This window comes from Hyphopichia burtonii (genome assembly GCF_001661395.1).
Source record: "Hyphopichia burtonii NRRL Y-1933 unplaced genomic scaffold HYPBUscaffold_6, whole genome shotgun sequence".
Classification (NCBI taxonomy): Eukaryota; Fungi; Ascomycota; class Pichiomycetes; order Serinales; family Debaryomycetaceae; genus Hyphopichia; species Hyphopichia burtonii.
The window spans coordinates 232,751-250,632 of NW_017963733.1; the positions used below are offsets into that span (position 1 = coordinate 232,751).

The 17,882-nt window shown below is 34.7% G+C and overlaps 10 protein-coding genes across 10 annotated transcripts; 6 read left to right on the forward strand and 4 right to left on the reverse strand.

The window, feature by feature from the left end:
• Positions 1 to 51: 51 nt before the first annotated feature.
• Positions 52 to 801, forward strand: HYPBUDRAFT_153510 (uncharacterized protein). The gene has a single exon (XM_020221583.1). It carries the CDS (start codon positions 287 to 289, stop codon positions 458 to 460), a length of 174 nt encoding a protein of 57 aa, XP_020074978.1. The 5' UTR covers positions 52 to 286; the 3' UTR covers positions 461 to 801.
• Positions 802 to 970: 169 nt separating this feature from the next.
• On the forward strand, positions 971 to 2,470 carry HYPBUDRAFT_242524 (uncharacterized protein). Its single transcript, XM_020223296.1, has one exon. The coding sequence runs from the start codon at positions 1,168 to 1,170 to the stop codon at positions 2,401 to 2,403; it is 1,236 nt and encodes a 411-aa protein (XP_020074979.1). The 5' UTR covers positions 971 to 1,167; the 3' UTR covers positions 2,404 to 2,470.
• Positions 2,471 to 2,605: 135 nt separating this feature from the next.
• On the forward strand, positions 2,606 to 4,088 carry HYPBUDRAFT_242526 (putative protein kinase; the record flags this gene model as incomplete). Its single annotated transcript, XM_020223297.1, has 1 exon — positions 2,606 to 4,088. Exon 1 carries the CDS (start codon positions 2,700 to 2,702, stop codon positions 4,086 to 4,088), a length of 1,389 nt encoding a protein of 462 aa, XP_020074980.1. The 5' UTR covers positions 2,606 to 2,699.
• Positions 4,089 to 4,208: 120 nt separating this feature from the next.
• Positions 4,209 to 6,767, reverse strand: HYPBUDRAFT_167807 (uncharacterized protein; the record flags this gene model as incomplete). The annotated part of the gene is made up of 1 exon (XM_020222782.1): positions 4,209 to 6,767. The coding sequence occupies exon 1, from the start codon at positions 6,333 to 6,335 to the stop codon at positions 4,209 to 4,211; it is 2,127 nt and encodes a 708-aa protein (XP_020074981.1). The 5' UTR covers positions 6,336 to 6,767.
• Positions 6,768 to 6,790: 23 nt separating this feature from the next.
• On the forward strand, positions 6,791 to 7,510 carry HYPBUDRAFT_149702 (ubiquitin-specific protease; the record flags this gene model as incomplete). The annotated part of the gene is made up of 1 exon (XM_020220223.1): positions 6,791 to 7,510. The coding sequence occupies one exon, from the start codon at positions 6,791 to 6,793 to the stop codon at positions 7,508 to 7,510; it is 720 nt and encodes a 239-aa protein (XP_020074982.1).
• A 31-nt stretch (positions 7,511 to 7,541) lies between these two features.
• HYPBUDRAFT_12532 (uncharacterized protein) lies at positions 7,542 to 9,038 on the reverse strand (the record flags this gene model as incomplete). The annotated part of the gene is made up of 2 exons (XM_020219332.1): positions 7,583 to 9,038; positions 7,542 to 7,550 (listed from the first exon to the last, which is right to left on the reverse strand). Exons 1-2 carry the CDS (start codon positions 9,011 to 9,013, stop codon positions 7,542 to 7,544), a joined length of 1,440 nt encoding a protein of 479 aa, XP_020074983.1. The 5' UTR covers positions 9,014 to 9,038.
• Positions 9,039 to 10,699: 1,661 nt separating this feature from the next.
• HYPBUDRAFT_97896 (uncharacterized protein) lies at positions 10,700 to 11,494 on the forward strand (the record flags this gene model as incomplete). The annotated part of the gene is made up of 1 exon (XM_020224002.1): positions 10,700 to 11,494. A coding segment is annotated over one exon (795 nt), but the record flags the coding sequence as incomplete, so codon positions are not given.
• A 268-nt stretch (positions 11,495 to 11,762) lies between these two features.
• On the reverse strand, positions 11,763 to 13,428 carry HYPBUDRAFT_149705 (uncharacterized protein; the record flags this gene model as incomplete). The annotated part of the gene is made up of 2 exons (XM_020220224.1): positions 11,763 to 11,777; positions 11,806 to 13,428. The coding sequence occupies 2 exons, from the start codon at positions 13,426 to 13,428 to the stop codon at positions 11,763 to 11,765; spliced, it is 1,638 nt and encodes a 545-aa protein (XP_020074985.1).
• A 392-nt stretch (positions 13,429 to 13,820) lies between these two features.
• HYPBUDRAFT_126995 (metal-dependent hydrolase family protein) lies at positions 13,821 to 15,721 on the reverse strand. Its single transcript, XM_020219367.1, has one exon. It carries the CDS (start codon positions 15,673 to 15,675, stop codon positions 14,305 to 14,307), a length of 1,371 nt encoding a protein of 456 aa, XP_020074986.1. The 5' UTR covers positions 15,676 to 15,721; the 3' UTR covers positions 13,821 to 14,304.
• A 379-nt stretch (positions 15,722 to 16,100) lies between these two features.
• Positions 16,101 to 17,790, forward strand: HYPBUDRAFT_153513 (permease of the major facilitator superfamily). The gene has a single exon (XM_020221584.1). The coding sequence runs from the start codon at positions 16,149 to 16,151 to the stop codon at positions 17,601 to 17,603; it is 1,455 nt and encodes a 484-aa protein (XP_020074987.1). The 5' UTR covers positions 16,101 to 16,148; the 3' UTR covers positions 17,604 to 17,790.
• Positions 17,791 to 17,882: the final 92 nt, after the last annotated feature.

Below are 17,882 nucleotides of genomic sequence, written 5' to 3' on the forward strand. Positions count from 1 at the left end.
GACTCTATTCAATTCTCTTATATATTCAAATGTATTATTACTTTTTTCAAGCCCTAATGTAAATCTAATCTTCCGGTCAACGCTACAATAACTCCTACATCGTTTGATTAACCGAATTATAGCTAGCTTGAACCTAATACTTAAAAGGAACCCTCCCATGGCAACCTTCCACTTTAGTAAGGTTGCCTTCTACATAAGCGAGGCTGCTTCCTACTGGAAGGGCACCTAGGACCGACCAGTCTAGACTGCCTGCCCGTTTTACCACCCTGCTACCACGGCCAGTACCATGAAAATTCAGCTACAACAACTACTTCCTGCCACAACTACCACCCCTCCACCAACCAATACTACATCAGCTACATCAACTACAACAACTGCTGAACATGGACAAGACAGGCAATGCAGCAAGCAGAAACCGGTACACCTTTTAAGCAAAGCTGCCGAAAAAATTTTCAACTAGGCGAATCCTCACAAAAACAGCTCAAGAGTAAATACTCCCAACATGATAACATCAACCTCACAACATAATAGGCCAAAACAGGTTACTAACCATTGGCAGGCTGCAAATAGCAATAGATAAACACCAGAAGGGCAAATGAACAAGTTTCAGTCCTGGAATGTAAATCCTTCAAAGAATAGTAGAATGACCTTCTAAAAAGATGATTTTTTTTTGCAATTGAAACTTGCTGGAAGAAGCTTGATGCACTGTAGCCTCATAGGTAAAACTTGTAGACTTTGTGAGATGAAAGAGGTTTAGTTAACGCATTCGTTAACGCATTTGTTAGGTGGGTAAAAGTACGAAGTACGCCTTATCTTGGACGACGTTTGTGGAAAGTTTTAGGCAAACGTTTGTGAAAGGTTTCTATAAAGTCAAAAAAATCAGAAGCTATTTCATTAGGTTTATTGGGAACAATTAACTAGGTAATTTTTGGCTAAAAACCAAAAGAGTCATCATTCTTACTTCTTTCATTGGTATAATATATATATATGTATATATAAATTAAATCAATTACTTATATAATTGATATTTCGATCTTGATCTTGATATTTTTGAATACCAGCAATACCCAAATACATTAATTAAGCCATACATCCAGCAAGGCGGATTTTCATTCTTTATATAAAATTGAAGTATTATTCCTAAACAAATAATCAAAGGCTAAACCAATGATTCTTTCAAAATTAGGTCTTAGAAGGAAATCTTCTATTAGAGATACGGCGGATTTAACTTCGCTAACTCAGATTGACAATGAATCAATGGCCACTTTAACAACCATTCCTCCAATTAATTCTAGTGACATTTCTTTACCAAAATTACAACCACAACATATCCAAAATCGTCTTCCTGATATCCATAATCGTCATCTTGATAATATCCAAAATCGTCATGAAAATCTTACTCATGATGCTAATTCCACCGATGAATCAAGTGTTTTTGATTCGATACCCGAATCAACTGATGATTTCAGTATTCATACTTCGAAAACAAGACCAACCAGTTGTTATGTCACTCCTCCATTACCTCAAGATAATCCTGAATTCCCAAAGAAGAGATTATCCTTCCGTAATAGCTCCTCAGTAAGTAAAAGATCGTCTTTATACTTGACTCCAAATATTTCTCCCGATGAACTTGATTATCAATATTCAAATCATCATCGCCAATCTCTGTCAATTGATAAAAAATTCCAACTTGCTAAAACCGTGGAAGATGATGAAATACCAAAAAGATCAAATCTACGTCCAGCTTCTCCTAAATTAAGACCTTCTCCCCTGTTCAATTATCCAACTACTCCTCATATTCCTAAAAATTATTCTGATTTCATTAGTGATTCTCCAGATTCTTCTCCTTCTCCTTATCCTTCACCCTCTTTATCAATTCAATCAAGAAGACCTTCCACCTCACTTCCTCAAATTACTTCAAAAGATTTAAATTCTATTTCTCCTCTACAGAACTTGGACCGGGTTTTAAATCATAAACCTCCCGTTGATCAAATTAATGATAGTAGTATTAGCATTAATACCGATTCAACGGTGAAACCAAGTTATATTCCTAAACTTAACAAACTGGAAAGTATCCTCAAACTAAAACTCTACTTGGGCTCTAGAAATGAATCAGTAATGGCCTTGAAATTGAAAAAGGATAAACTAGATAATATCGATGAATTAATCGATGTTTTAATTTATAAAATTATCGAAAAATTTAATAATTTAGATCTTTCTGCAAATCAAATAAAAATATCCATTTTCTTCAAAAATCCAAAATTAAAATCAATCATTATGAAAAATTTTGGCCCAAAAGAATATAACGATGAATTTAGCTTTCTACAAAAAGAATTACTCATGGATTACATCTCCAATAAAGATAAACTATATATAAGAGCAGAGTTTAACAGTAATTATTGATTTTTGCAGCTGGCTGCGATAGTTCGACCTTTATATCTTGTAAAACTTTAATAAAATGGATTATACCTATTTTTGAAGTAGTTTTTTGTTGATAATTGTCCTTTTTTTTGGATTTTTTTTCTGTTTTGTTTTATTCCTTCCCACGCACCCTCTTCGTTTTTTGTTTTTAAACTCAATTTTTTTTTGAAAAAGCCTTTCAACACGTTGTTGTATCCTTTTATAATAACCCCCAAGTTGCTGCTATTGAAGGTGTTAGGGATGATATAGTGTGAAGTTTGAGCAAAAATAACTGAAGAATGACGGATATCTTTAGTATGGATGATGTTTCATCACAACTTGATAAAGTCAATGAAGAGTCATTGAATTATAAACTTATTGATGAAGAAATTAAACCATCTCAGAGTAAAGAAGAAGACCTTAATGATACCCTAACGGATCTACCCACTCCAATACCAATGAATCGTCGGAGAAGAGCATCCTCGACATCCAAATACTCATCATCTTTTGAAATCGATATAAATGAATCGTTTGTTTCTCCGTTGAATAGAAATAGTCCCTATATCGAATCTTCGATTAAATATAAACCAAAATTGTCAGACTTCATCCCTTTGAAAGTCTTGGGTAAAGGTGCTTATGGTAAAGTTTTATTAGTAAAAGAAAAATCAACTGGTAGATTATTTGCTCAAAAACAATTGAAAAAGGCATCACTTATCATTAATGAAACTAATCAAGTTAATGAAACCAATTTGAAAAGAACTTTGAATGAAAAATCCATTTTGGAAAAAGTCAATCACTCGAATATAGTGAAACTATTCTATGCTTTCCAAGATAATAATAAAGTGTATTTAATATTAGAGTATTTAGATGGTGGAGAATTATTCCATCATTTGGCTCAAGAAAAATTCATGAGTGAAAAAAATTCGGCCTATTATATTGCTCAAATCATCTTAGCATTAAGATACTTACATTCAGAATTGAAAGTCATTTATAGAGATTTAAAACCTGAAAATTGTATGTTAAACTCTGAAGGTAATTTGGTCTTAACCGATTTTGGTTTGTCAAAAGTTTCATCCACTTCAGATTCAAAACACTCGATGATTGGTACTGCTCAATATATGGCCCCAGAAATTTTGAAAGGTGAACCTTATGACTATTCTGTTGATTGGTGGTCACTTGGTTGTGTAATTTATGATTTATTAACTGGCTCACCTCCATTCACTGGTAACAATAATAAAAAAATTATGGACAAAATTATAAGTGCTAAAAAAAATTTAAAGTTTCCCTTTTATCTTTCAAATGATGCAAAAGATTTATTAAGAAAATTATTACAGCCTAATCCAGATAAAAGACTCAACATTGATGATGATTTTAATAAGTTGAAAAATCATCGTTTCTTTAGATTTGTCGACTGGAATCATCTACAAAATTTAAATGATGAAGCTTATAAGAAACAAATATTGGAAACTTCAGATTACGTCTTACCTCCAATATTACCTCTTATAACTGATCCTGAATTAGCAGAGAATTTCGATGAGGAATTCACTGAAATGCCCTTCACTCCACCAAATTCAAATGGATTCCTTAATATAGATAAAGATGACGATTTGAAACCTGATATCTTGCATGTCAGAGGGTTTTCATTTACTAATGAAGATTACCTCAAAACCGCATTCGATAAATTTTAATTCTAGATAATTTAATATTTAATAGGAAATATGAATATATATTTATAAATAGACTTATAAAATAAATTAAAAATAATCATAAAAACAGTAAGTGACACTAAAGAATTGAAATGAAAAATGCTAAATAATTGAGTAATAATAATACACCAAACTAATGAATAAAGTGAAGTTGATTAAAACTTCGTAAATGATACTAATCTTAAAAGATTTGGCAAACTGATCATTTAAATAATTTAAATTGAAAAATTTGACCATCATAATTCCCAAAAACATTAAAAATAAATTGAAATGATTAATTGATACTATTAAGTAAGGTAAGGAATAAGCCATAAACCCAATCGAGTCCCAGAAAAAACAATTCAAGTTGACTATTATGAAATAAATACAGTTGAAATCCTTGCACACATAATCAAAGTTCTTGAAGAATGGATCAACCTCAAATGGTGCTTTAAATGTATGGAGATCATAATCAAAATAGGTCAATACATATTGTTCGAACCTATCATAGTTTTGTCTGTTGCTGCAAACTGATGAACTGTTAATCTTTTTGCAATTAGATTCTAAATCATCAAAACATGAATCAATATTACCCATTGAGTTACAAGTCACATTAGAGTTGAAAGAAAACGAGTCATCAGGTATTGACCGTTTTCTTAACGTATACAGAGACAATTTCTTCTTGATTACTGGATCGGTTGGATCTCTTTTATTCCTCTTAGGAGTAGGAGATGCCAATAACGATTGCAATTCTTCATCGGATGCGATTGGCAATAAAGGGTTCAACCATTGAAACCAGTTAATAAAACCAATGATTTTCTTTTTATAATTTTTAGATTCCCTTTTAAAAAGTTGATTCTCGCAACTTCCATAATCTTGGTTGTCACCGTTGTTATGGTCATAGTCGAATCCACCACCACCTCCGGCACCACCTCCGATTTTAGTACCATTTGGAAGTTTAATTTTGAAATTGGTACCACCACCACCACCACCACCAAAGTGGTCATTACTTTTAGGGGAATTATCATCTATTTCTTCATCATTATCAGAATTGTGGTCATAATCTATACCACCACCACCACCGGCACCGAATCCTATTTTAGTACCATTTGGAAGTTTAATCTTATAGTTGTTACCACCACCGCCACCACCACCGAGATGATCACTACCTTCAGCAATAAAAGGCGAGTTTCCATCAAAGTCTGGTCCTTCATATGATTCAACATTATAATCGTTAAAATTTATTGATTCGTTATCGGAATCAAGGCTGGAATCTTGCTTTGAAACTGCGCAAGCAGTGGCATAGTTCAAATGATAAGTATTTTTAGGAGATATAGAATACAACTTATCAACCAAATGATAACATGATTTGAAGTTTGAATTTAATTTTTTTGACAGTTGATTTGAATTTTGATCACTATTACTCAGGCAAGAATCTGATTTTGACATTATAGGCATTGATTGAATTTTATTCAAGGAGCCTTTACCTGCCAGCGAAGAGTCATTGAAAGAGCTCAAATTGAATTTAGGAGGAAATGGGATTTGATCCGAATATAACGTATTGGTGGTTTCAACCGAATTACGATCGATTCTAATTGGGAACTTATCATTTAAAGGAGAATCCGGATTTGAAGAAATTGATGAATATCTAACCATCGAGTCTGCTAAGACCATTGCTGCGTCTGTTTTATCATTCACTGATGCAACTTCATGATCCATCCACATATCATATAGCTCCAAAAACTTTGAATAATTTCTCTTATATTGGAAAGGTGAATAAACCCAGCAAGTGATTAAAAATTTGGCCATTGAATAAATGAAAACTCCGAGATTGAGCTGTAGAATGCTCCACTTATAAGGGGATTCATCGGCAGTATCAATAATATCATCAAAACGAGTATGAGGACGTGCAAGGTAAGTAATGATGGATAATTTGACTAATTCTTTCAATGTTGGAAAGTAAAATCTTTCGAATTTGGAATTCTTACGACGATCATAATTACTAACTAGTCTTGAATTAGTATTTGCTTTAGCAAAAATGTCATCAAGTAATGCAATAAGTTGAAGCAAAAATGGTGTTACTCCACAAAGGAAAATCACTTTCCCAATATCACAGCCAGCCGGGAAATAGTGATATGCTTTATTTGATATTTCTATTAGACCATCAAGTTGTCCAACCAATGCACAGCTAACCAAGTAAATCAGAACCGTCACCGGTATACCAAGCAGTATAAAAGTCAACAAATGCATCCTTAAGCTCCGGCCTATTAACCTCTCTGGATGCCCGTTACTTTCTTACCTATTTAACCTGTTTATACCAACCGTAACTACCGCTTTGTTTCAACAGTCTCGGATTCAGGGTCTAACAGTATAACCGAATTATCCAAAAAAAAAAAAAAACACAACACTAACTCAATATCCTTATAGCTTTTTAAGGTAAACTCAGCAACTCGAACTTCCAGGGTCCGTCAAACAATATCCTATTGTTTTAACACTAATGATGATAGCTTTATTGTACTAAGCTATAAGCGGTAAAGCTAAAAACATCGGAGCCAATAGAAGCTTTTGATTATTCATCAACAAATGCGGGAAACTTGAAATGTACGGGTGCAATCGTTCTGTATGTACGGGTGTGATTCTGGATAACGAATGAAAAAGTCTGGGGACATAAAGACCTTATTAATACGAATATACCAACAAACAGGATGGGTAAGAACGTTATACCATTGGAATCGAACCCAGAGATATTTAATGGCCTTTCAGAGAAGCTCGGATTGTCACCCGTGCTTCAATTTCAAGATGTTTACTCGATAACTGAGCCGGAGTTGCTTGCCTTTTTGCCACAACCAATTTATGCTTTGATTATGTTATTCCCAATTACTGGAGGTAATGAGAAGTACAGAATCGAGCAAGACCAAGGGTTAGCAGATTCGTCTCATAACGACTTCAAGGAGATCAAGTGGTTCAAACAAACCATGGGGAACGCATGTGGGTTATATGCTTTATTACATATATTAACTAATTTACCTAAAGATTTCATTATTGACAATTCTATATTGAATAAAACCTTTTTATCTCAATTGGATGCTGATTTGACAACTGAACAAATTGAAAGTTTGATCGAAACGTTAGAGTCCAATATTAATTTGGATGAAAATTTCGGTAATCAGGGCCAAACTGAAGCTCCTAATGCAGATTCGGATATTGATTTGCATTTTATCACGTTCATAAAAGGTAAAGATAATCACTTATACGAGTTGGATGGAAGAAGAAAAGGACCGGTTGATTTGGGATTATCAATTGATGATAAGCACATACTTAATGATTCAAAATTAATTGAAAAAATTCAATTCTACATGAATAATACTGATGAAGCCAATAAAAATAACTTTGCTTTAATGGCAGTTGGTCCGTCTCTTGACTAATGTTTATATACTTTATACTTGACCCTTGATGTCAATTTTTCTAAAACCAGTTTGTACAGTAATGCCTTGTACTATTCCTCTTGCAGAAGCACAATCGAAATCATTGTCTTTTGCAAATTGGATTAGATTATGACGTTTGAAAAAATCAAAAATGTCTTCTTCATCATGATTTTCACTTGTTCTGAATGCTAATTCATCAATTAAAAAGGAAATTGAGATTTTCCTGTAAGTTTTTGATATTATATTTAGTGCTTTAATTCTTTCCTTATTAATTAAGAAATTTTTAATTAAATGAAATCCTAAATTCAAATCAATCGACCTAAATTCTTTATATATTTTGAAAAAATTATGATAATCACCTAAAACTTGAAAGTTTTGTAGATCGAATGATTTTTCAATACAATTAAATATTTTCAATTCATTCTTCTTCCCATAATTTTCAAAATCTCTTTTAGAATATATCTCGTATCTTATTTTGAATATCTCGGGATAATTCCCCATCATTAACATATAAAGTATTCTATAGAATGTAAATTCTAAATCGTTTTCATTAAACTTTTCATTATCAATTCCAGCTTGTTTCTGTTTATGAATATAGTACAAGTACTTTAATTGAGATTGACATTGGTTAAACTCTCCCAAATCATTATTTTCAATGGCTATTCTGGCATGAGATTCATAAACTTTCAAAGTTAACTCATTCTTTATATGTTGTACGGTGAGATCCTGTCTTATAGATTTAAACTGATTATTCAAATACGAATATGGGGCCCCTTCTTTAAGATACTTATTCAAGACATATTCAAGACTCTTCTCCAAGACCTTTTGTGGTCTTACCCTCGACGGCTCCGGCTCAGAAGTCAACCTAAGGTAATTCTTTTCTAAATCTTGACAAGTTCCCTTGATTGGTTCTCCTTTTCTATCGATGCTTAAAGCCTTCTTCCCCACTGGTTCTGGAGTGAGAGAGTCTGAAAATCTTGCCATTCGCTGCTTCTTCCTTTCGTCTGATTTGAAATCACTTAATAAGTCATTGGTTCTTTTATTACTCTTCTTATTCTTAGATGGGAGCATCTTTGTTGAGCTGGGTATTGGTTCCACGTTAATTTTCGTATTGCATTCAAGTTCGACTGGCAGCCTCACGCCTTCAAACACTGGTAACTTCTGTAACTGCCAATTATTTTCCCATAGTTTCCCTTCATCAAGTGCCTTCAATAAAATTTGTTGTATCTGTTCATTGAATTGGACTTTTTCAGACTCACTCAATGAGTTAGATCTCTGGTAACATTCATTCACAAACTGATTCAATGATGGGGGCCATTGTTCATTAGTATTCGTTGTACTTGAAGATACCCCTGTGGTACTTGTCAGACTAGCTGATGAAGCAGTTTCTGAAGCACTAGATCTGGAAAATGGGGATATTTCATTCGTTTTTTTGGCATTCTTATCCTTCTTATGCTTCCCTAGCTTCAAACTACTCACCTCATTATATATATTGCCGGCCATATTACTATTTTCTATTATCTTCTCCTTTATGAGAGGTATCAAAGAACTACAAAGAAAAAAAAAAAAACTCTACTGAAAAATTAAAGTGGAAAAAATTAGCGTGAGACTCTCTTTAATACTTTAAACTTAGTTCAACACCAACAATTCTTTATTTTGATTCTAACTAGAAGGAAAAGATAGTCTATTGCCATAAGGGAGTCTTTTATCAGGCAATTGCTTCATGTCTTAACTGCTTACTTGTCTTTTAACCATTTTTTATGAGTCCAAGTTAATTGAGAAAGAATAAAAATGAGATCGACTATATTCGATAAGGAGCCTTCAAGGCAAATATCCGACTCTAAATATGCTTCAAAATTGAAACAGAAAAATGCTTCGCCGATGATTTCGAGTAACGGCTCGTCTTTGATGGCGTCGAACAATTCTTCGTTGAATCCGGGTAAAAAGTCGAGATCATCTAGTCCTTATATAGGTCCCAATGGGGCCAAAGTGAATCGAGTAACTTCTTCAAGTGGATCGAATACTACCCCTAATTCAAACAGGAAGGTACCTTCAAGACCAAGTACCTCCGCGAGTAATGGTGTAAACGGCGCTACAAGTCATAAACCAAATTGGAATTTCGATGAGATGGTGAATTCGTATAACGAAAATGGATCATTACCAAATATATTGTCCCCTACTTTACCTACACAGTTTGACTCAGATGACGACAAATCAGCGATCAAAAGAGATCCTCCTCGGTTATCGCTTTATGATGGAGCTAGAGAGAAAGAAGACGACGATGGAAAGAGAGATAACGAATCAGGACGGATCCGATCAAGCCCCGTTGACGTGGGTATGGAAAGTGATGTTGAAATTAAGAAGCATAATGGCGACAGTGATGATGACTTACCACTTTCAATGCTTTCACCAACGCTACCATCAATTTTCAACCAACCTAACGAGTTGAGTCATTCAAAAAAGGAATCACCTACAAAACTAGCTCAACCAATTCCAAAAAGACATACCGAATCCACCATTCTTAATCAAAATGCATCTAGTAAACCAAGGTTTGCTAAAAAGACCAACGTTAGATGGATCAATAAGTTAAACGATCAAAAAAGGCCCAGGTTCCTATTGAGAATAACATATGATCCAGAAAAGAAATTGTCTGATAAAAAATATGCTGGATTAGGCATACTGGTTGGCAAACCAGACAACAATTTAGAATCGAATAGAGAACTAGTTGAAAGACAAAGAAACGAAAGAGAAGAGAAGGATAGAGTGAAGATGATCGAAGATAAAGAAAAGAAAAAGGAGAATGAAAGAATAAAAGAAAGTGAAAGAAAAGAAAAAGAAAGAGAAGAAAGGGAACGAAAACAATATGAACTAAGAAAAGAACGTGAAGCTAAAGAAAAGGAAAAAAGGCAACAGGAACTGAAGCAGGAGCGTGTACCCAAAGAAAAAGATATCGAACCAAAGGAAAGAGAAATGAAAAAATTAAAAGATGAAAAGATTGACGTCAAAGAGAAAATTGTTCCACCTGCTCCTCCAATAATTCCTCCTAAAACAAAGCCCAGTGGTAATGGAGAAGCAAATCGGAAAGCTGAACAATTGAGACAGTTGAATGAAGACTTAATGAGGAAAGAAGAAGAAAAAATTAAGGATATTGAAAGGATACGAGTCGAAAAAAATCAATCACCATCGCTTGACCATTACCAAGATGGCGAATTAAATAAAAAATCACAAACTGATTATAAAGATGGCTTAATTAGTAAAAAAAATTATTGGATTAAGCATGCTAGAGACTTGAATAATCGCATAGATGGCATAGGAGGTTTCAAGAAAGATGCACACAAGCTAATAGTGATGAAATTTGATTTACTATTGTTGTACATGATAGCCTATGATTACGATGAAAAACTGAAACTTATCATGAATATATTACCAAGTGAAAGAAATTGGAATTCAATATATCAGGATGTAACCACATTGATAAACCAATTAGAAAATTATAACAAAACAATTGATGCATCCAATAAATTTAAAAATTATATCATGATCTTTATCGGAATATTACTACAGTTGAAAGGAATTATACATAAACGGGTCAATTCGATATTGCAAAAAGTTATTGAGCTGTATATTAAGAAAAAGTCTAATCAAAATAATGAAGTCACTAACGAATTGAATAATAAAATTATTGAACTACAACAACAATTAATCAATAACTGGTCATCAATTATAACCAACTTTGCCAAAGCACAAAATTATTTAGACTCATTGCAAATATTAATTAAATTATTTCCTAACACTTGGCAGAAAAGAAAATCAAAGATTCAACCACCAACAACCAAATTGAAAAATAGTTTTGTACCCAATAATGATTCCTATTATCTACCGATTAATTCATATAGTGATTTGAATGAAATAAGCGGATTCATGTATAATATTATTAAAGAGTTTAATGAAACTTTTATGACTGAAAATAGTTATAAATTAATATCTGGCTATAAATAAACTGATTATTTTTTCTTTTTGACTTCCATGTATTTTTCTTTATAAATCCAACTATTACCAATTGATTTTGCACCGAATAATTCACTTAATCTTAACCAAGCAGCTGCTAAATAATGATCTTTTTTATGATATTTTGATTTATTACACCACATTTCCCCTAATTGAATCATTGAATTTACATTACCCAATGAACCAGCTTTTGATAATAAAGTGATACCAATAACTTCATCACTTTTTTTCAACCCCCATCCATTTATAATGGAATTACCTAGTTCATGATAAGCACAGTACATAACATTATTCTGTTTATTTAAATTATTGATTAATTTTGATAAATTGGATTCACCCATTTGATTAAAGTGATTATATATTTTAATTGGATCATCATAATCTTTTTCTTTTAATAACGATTTGTAAATCATTGAAATCATTTCTTCTGGTTGTAAATCGTTCAACTTGGTCACGTAGTTATTCAAAGTTATTGAAATATTTGGGGCATCAGAAGATCTCAAAGTGTCATACATGATTGAGATTAAAATACTTTTAACTAACCATTTTAAACAATGACGATCGTTTTTCTTAACCCCTTGACCGAATCTCAAAGCCAAAGCATAGAGATACATGGCCTTTGGATAATTGTTTGGACGATTGGCGGCTATTTGTAATTGGTAAGAAGCTTCACGATGATTTCCCATACTACGTAGTTGTATAGCCATTTTGGTTCTTGATTCAACTGATAATTCTGAGTTTGGAGGAGCTGGTGACGGATTAGGGCTTGAACTTATTGATGAAGGACTGGTATTTATATTATCTGAGGTAACTCTTCTTTGCTGAGGAGATAAGCTAGGAGGTTTAGGAAAAGAATCATTGGAAGAATTTGTCGAAACAATTGGTGCACTTGGACTTCTGCCTAAAAGGTTGTGGGGAAGAGCGTTTGGAGGATTAAATGATTCAACATTTGCTGCTGATTTCAAATCTAAAGAGTCAGCCAAAGATTCATTCGAGTTCCGCAAAGTTTGATCAATTGGTCCCGGATGTTTAAAGACTTCATCGTCTGAAATGCTTGTATCGTCATTATATAAATCATTTTCGATTATTCCAATTGAAGCACTAGAGTTACCGGTGTAGGTATCAACCGAATTAATGGTTTCATTATCGGAATCGTCTTCAATTGGCTGATCAACGGTATATTCCGACTTCATTGAAGAATTTCTTGATAATTGGAAATCAGCGCTGAACGAGCTAATTGAGTTTGATCTTTTCGAGTAAACTACATTAACGTTTTTAACATTAACTGATTTTTTCCTTTGTAAAGCTTGTTGTTGTTGATTTTGATTGTTGGGTTTTGGTTTATTGATCACACTGTTTAAAAACTGTTGAGCTTGTTGAGGGTTCCTTGGTAAATGATTAGGAGGATGACGTTGATGCTGAAGATTTCCAGTTAAATGATTTGTAGGTTGGCGTTGTTGATGTTGATGCTGAAGATTTCCAGCCAAATGATTTGTAGGTTGGCGTTGTTGATTTGTAGGTTGGCGTTGTTGATGTTGAGGTAAATTAGGCTGTCTTGGATTAGTTGGTCTTGGTTGATGAGGTTTTTGTATAGTTGAATTTCTTTTAACAAATTCGTCATCATCTAAGCCTAGACGATCTAGTAACCTTCCCGTAGATTGAATTGAAATCATTGAGTCTCTCCGCAGTGGGTCAAATTCATCATTATCATCATCAAGTGGTATTGGGTCATTAGAGTCATTATTAAACACATTATTATAAGGAATTTCGTTATTTGAGTGATTGTTAGCATGATCATTGACTTGATCATCTGAAGTATCATTATCAAGACCTAACCGATCTAATAATCTACCATTAGTACTAACCGAGTCAAACGAATAAATCGAGTTCCGTTCATTATAATCATCCATTTTTTTATCAATTGAAGTCTTTTCTTGTAATTTTAAATGTAAATTTTGATTCAATTCCTGATTTATTATTGGACTACTTATTAACCTATTGGATTCTGGAGTCGCTGAATTGGTTTTGGCATTAGCTACTTGAATCTCCAAAAGTTGCAACGGAGAACTAATCAACTTTTCGTGATGATTCTTCGACAAATTCGTGTTTAATTTATTCAATTTGGGAATCAGCATAGGCGTATGTTTACATCAGAATAAAAATAGCTCTCTCCTCCTGGAAGTGTGTGATTCAATTAGTGTATAGGTCAATTATACAAAGTATTTGGAACACCGTCTTGCCAGTAATAACTATTAGAAATAACCTTTTACTTCGAATGGTTTATATACTATTTTGACGGTTACCTGAATATACACGATTGCATTACTTATTGATACAAAAGAAGACCTTTTTGACGGTTGATTAAACTTTCCCTCGGTCACGTGACCGCATCCCATGCCATAACAAAATTTTTCACTACGAAGCTCCCACTGTTTCTTACGTGTATTCTAGTGTTGGTTTAGTAGGGAGCTGTTGGGTGATTAGCGGTTGATGTTGTGCTTACTCGGGGTATTCGAGGTGTGCTAGCCGAGGCTTGGTCCTGCTCGAGAGACTATACTGTTTTTGCTCGAGGTTTGAAAATGTCCCGTTTGAGCTACTCTTATATTCAGGTACTGGTAAGACTCTTAACCTTCTGTGCCTGGAACGCTGTATACAGTTAAAACCGCCAAAAACTGCAAGCAACGATCCTTTCCGGCTTGTATACCGGGTTTTGAGCTTTCACATACTCCTGTAGTCTATTTATAGAGGAGGTTTAATTTTGCAACTCTTATTGATCTATATATGTATTATACTAATAAATCTCTACTTTTAAAGTCACCGTCAACTAAGCTGTTATAAGTTTTATAGATCAACCCATCTTTCATTACAAAATTCAAGTGAAGTTCTGGTTCATCTAATATAGTAATGTCTTCTAAAGGATTTTTATCGAGTAGGATGAGATCAGCAATGTAGCCGGGTTTGATCTGACCCAACTTATCATCCAAGCCATTCATCTTGGCCGGGTTGACTGTGGCTGACATTAAGATATCGTGGTTTGTTAAAACTTTCGAACGGATGAAAAATTCCTGCGTTTGATAAGCTACCAAGGGACCAAGTAAGTCACTTCCATAGCACATGGTAACACCGTTTCTCGAAGCAATTTGTAATGACTCTAACCCTTTGATCAAAACTTGTTGGTTTTTCTTTTGGGTTGATTCACTAACATAAAATTGAAATTGGTCGCTGGCCATGATCTTATAAGTAACCAAAGTTGGTGTAAGATAGCAGTTTTTCTCAGCCATTAGTTTAGCAGTTCTATCGTCGATTAAATTCCCGTGTTCAATACCTTTGACCCCGTTCGTTATACAGTTCTGAATCAGCTGTGGAGTATAAGCATGGGCAGTCACATAAGTGCCATAACTATTGGCAACTCGAACAATGGCTTGTATTTCGTCTTCACAGTATTGGACGTTGCTGATTTTGTCCGTGGGTGATGCAACACCTCCACCTCCCATTATCTTGATGAAGTTTGCTCCTCTTCTTAACTCTTCTCTCAGTGCTTTATATACCTCTTCAACTCCATCGGCAATAACTCCAACAAAATTAACATGGCATGAGCAGCTATCGTAGCTCAGGCCAGGAACATCTCCGCTTCTTGTATCACCATGTCCTCCAGTTTGTGATATGGCATGACCAGCAATCACCATACGGGGGCCCAAAATGATCCCCTGCTCAATGGCTTTGCTAACATAACTTTCACAACCTCCACAATCACGTATAGTGGTGAACCCTCTAGAGAGCATCATTTCACAGGTGTTACCTACCAGCATCAACGATTTGGTCTTCACCATATTCATACAGCCTTCCAAATCCTTCTCTCCTGGAACGACGGTTACATGAACATGGTTATCGAAAAGTCCAGGACAAAGATACTTGCCATGACAATCAATTTCAACCGAGCCTGACGTATCGAAAATGTCCTGGGAAATTGTCTCGATAACCCCATTGCTGACAAGAACATTGGTTCTGGTATTTGTTTGATTCTTGACAACGTCAATCACATTAACGTTCTTGAATAAAAGTCTTCGAGGTTTGGGAAGGGCACTGGGTTGCAAGATTTTGCTAAGGGGTTTAGTGACCCTTTCGTTGACATTAATAGTAGGCGTAGAGTATTGCATGCTTGAATGTATAGTTCAATACTTCATAAATCCCAATTGTTTTTCTTTATACATGTATATATATATATATATATATATAATTGCCCTTTATCACCCGTAAAATGCGTTGCGAAACCTTATGATTTCTTATCAATTTATTACGAAAATCGACAAAAAAGCATTGTTCGATCCTTTGTTCCCCCCAACGTTTATTCTAATTGGAAGGACCTTCCGCTTTGATAGGAGGAGTTCTTTTAACCCACTTGGAGTGTTTCGATATTCCGTTACTTCTAAGGGTGGGATTGTTGCATGGTTGCAAATCGGCTTTCGTTTTTTTTCCGCTTGGTAAGAAAAGGAAATTTCCAAAACCGACTGCTGCTAAAGATAAGATATGCTTCTTACAACGGTATCCCTTATAGTGAATGTCTATATAACTGGAAACTATTCTTGGTGGCCAATGTATTTATTGAAAAAGGCAACAACAAGAAAGGAAAATGGAACATCTCGACAAACCCAATGAGAAACAGCCAGTCGTTTCGGTAAGGCCAGAAACTCCAAACGACTTGGTGGATTATACTGAAGAAGAGGAAAGTGCAACCGTGAAACGTATAGATATGGTGGTTTTGCCAGTTATGTGCTTGGTATACTTCATGCAATACATAGATAAACAGCTTCTCTCTTACACCGTGGTATTTGGTTTGAAAGAGGATTTGAATTTAGTAGGTGAACAGTATTCGTGGTTGAGTAGTGGATTCTACATCGCCCAATTGGCTTCACAAGTTTGGAACACATTTGCCGTTAGTAGGTTTCCAATAAAAGCGGTCACTGGAATATCGATTATCCTTTGGGGGGTTGCATGTTTGTGCCATGCCATCCCAAACAGTTTCCCCGGGTTTTTAGCAACCAGAATAGTCCTTGGATTTATCGAAGGGATAGTTAGTATCTCTTTTGTTGTTATTACTTCATGTTACTACAGAAAGAAAGAACATGCAACCCGAGTTGCGTCTTGGGTATCGATGAATGCTATTGCTCAAGTGATTGGAAATTTTTTGGTTTATGGAGTTGCAAAAAACCCCTCCTTGAAACTTTCCGTTTGGAAAGTCAGTTACTTAATCTGTGGGAGTATGACTTTGGCTGCTGGTATAATTTTTTTACTAGTCTTGCCTTTGAGTCCCCTGAAAGCATGGTTTCTTAATGAAAGACAACAAACAATTGCAGTACAGCGTATCTTGGTTGAAAGTGATAGAGGAGAACGTAATTCTTTTAATAAACAACAGTTGGTTGAAAGTTTATCTTTCGACTGGATCACTTATAGTTCTTTTTTCTTTGGGTTTTTGGTTACAGTCACCTCCGGTCCAATTGTTTTCCTGTCCTTATACCTTTCTCAAATGGGGTACACTGGTTTTAAAGTTTTAGAATATGGTGCCCCCTCAGGAGCAGTTCAACTAATTGCAATTTGGGTTGGGGTTGCACTTTGCTATAAATGGCCTGACCAAAGATGCTTAATCATAATGTTTCTTACTTTAGTCCCAATAGTTGGTAACATTTTGTTATTAGCATTACCAGAAGAAAACCATTGGGCAGGAATTGTAGGGTCATGGCTAGGCAGCTGCATTACGAGTTTCATGAGTATTACCATATCGTTAAATGCCTCCAACGTTAGAGGGAATACTAAAAAGTCTGTGGTTAACTCTGCATTCTACTTGGGATACGATTTAGCAGCCATCATATACCCGCAATGGTGGAACTATTCTAAAGACCCCAGATACAGAGTGGGACTAGCTGTTGATATTGCCTTTTGGGTAATTTTCGAAATTCTAGTTTTCAGTTATAGATTAATGGCTAAATATGAAAACAAGAAAAGAGACAACATGACTCACATAGAACCCTATGATGAGGACCATGATTTGACCGATAAACAGGATAAGTATCATAGGTATAGTTATTAACTTTTGTACTATGAAAGTAATTCGACGTAATTTGCCCTTCTACATTATTCACCACTAGACTATTCGACGGCACTACCGGCTAACGATACATAGTTCTTGCCTTCAACGTAGGGCATTCAATCAGAATGCTAGTATTGTAGAGATGGGTTCAGGTCGTTCTGGTGTACGGCTGTACGGCAATTTACCTTAATTGGAAGGGCATCAGCCGGTATCTGTCAAGAGGATCTTTTGCACATATATACAACAGCAACTGCTTCTTTTTTCTTCAGTTTAGATACG

Excerpts from the sequence above, each read along its gene's own strand:
- HYPBUDRAFT_126995 (XM_020219367.1), bottom strand. The coding sequence starts at position 15,675 with ATGCAATACTCTACGCCTACTATTAATGTCAACGAAAGGGTCACTAAA.
- HYPBUDRAFT_153510 (XM_020221583.1), top strand. The coding sequence starts at position 287 with ATGAAAATTCAGCTACAACAACTACTTCCTGCCACAACTACCACCCCT.
- HYPBUDRAFT_153513 (XM_020221584.1), top strand. The coding sequence starts at position 16,149 with ATGGAACATCTCGACAAACCCAATGAGAAACAGCCAGTCGTTTCGGTA.
- HYPBUDRAFT_242524 (XM_020223296.1), top strand. The coding sequence starts at position 1,168 with ATGATTCTTTCAAAATTAGGTCTTAGAAGGAAATCTTCTATTAGAGAT.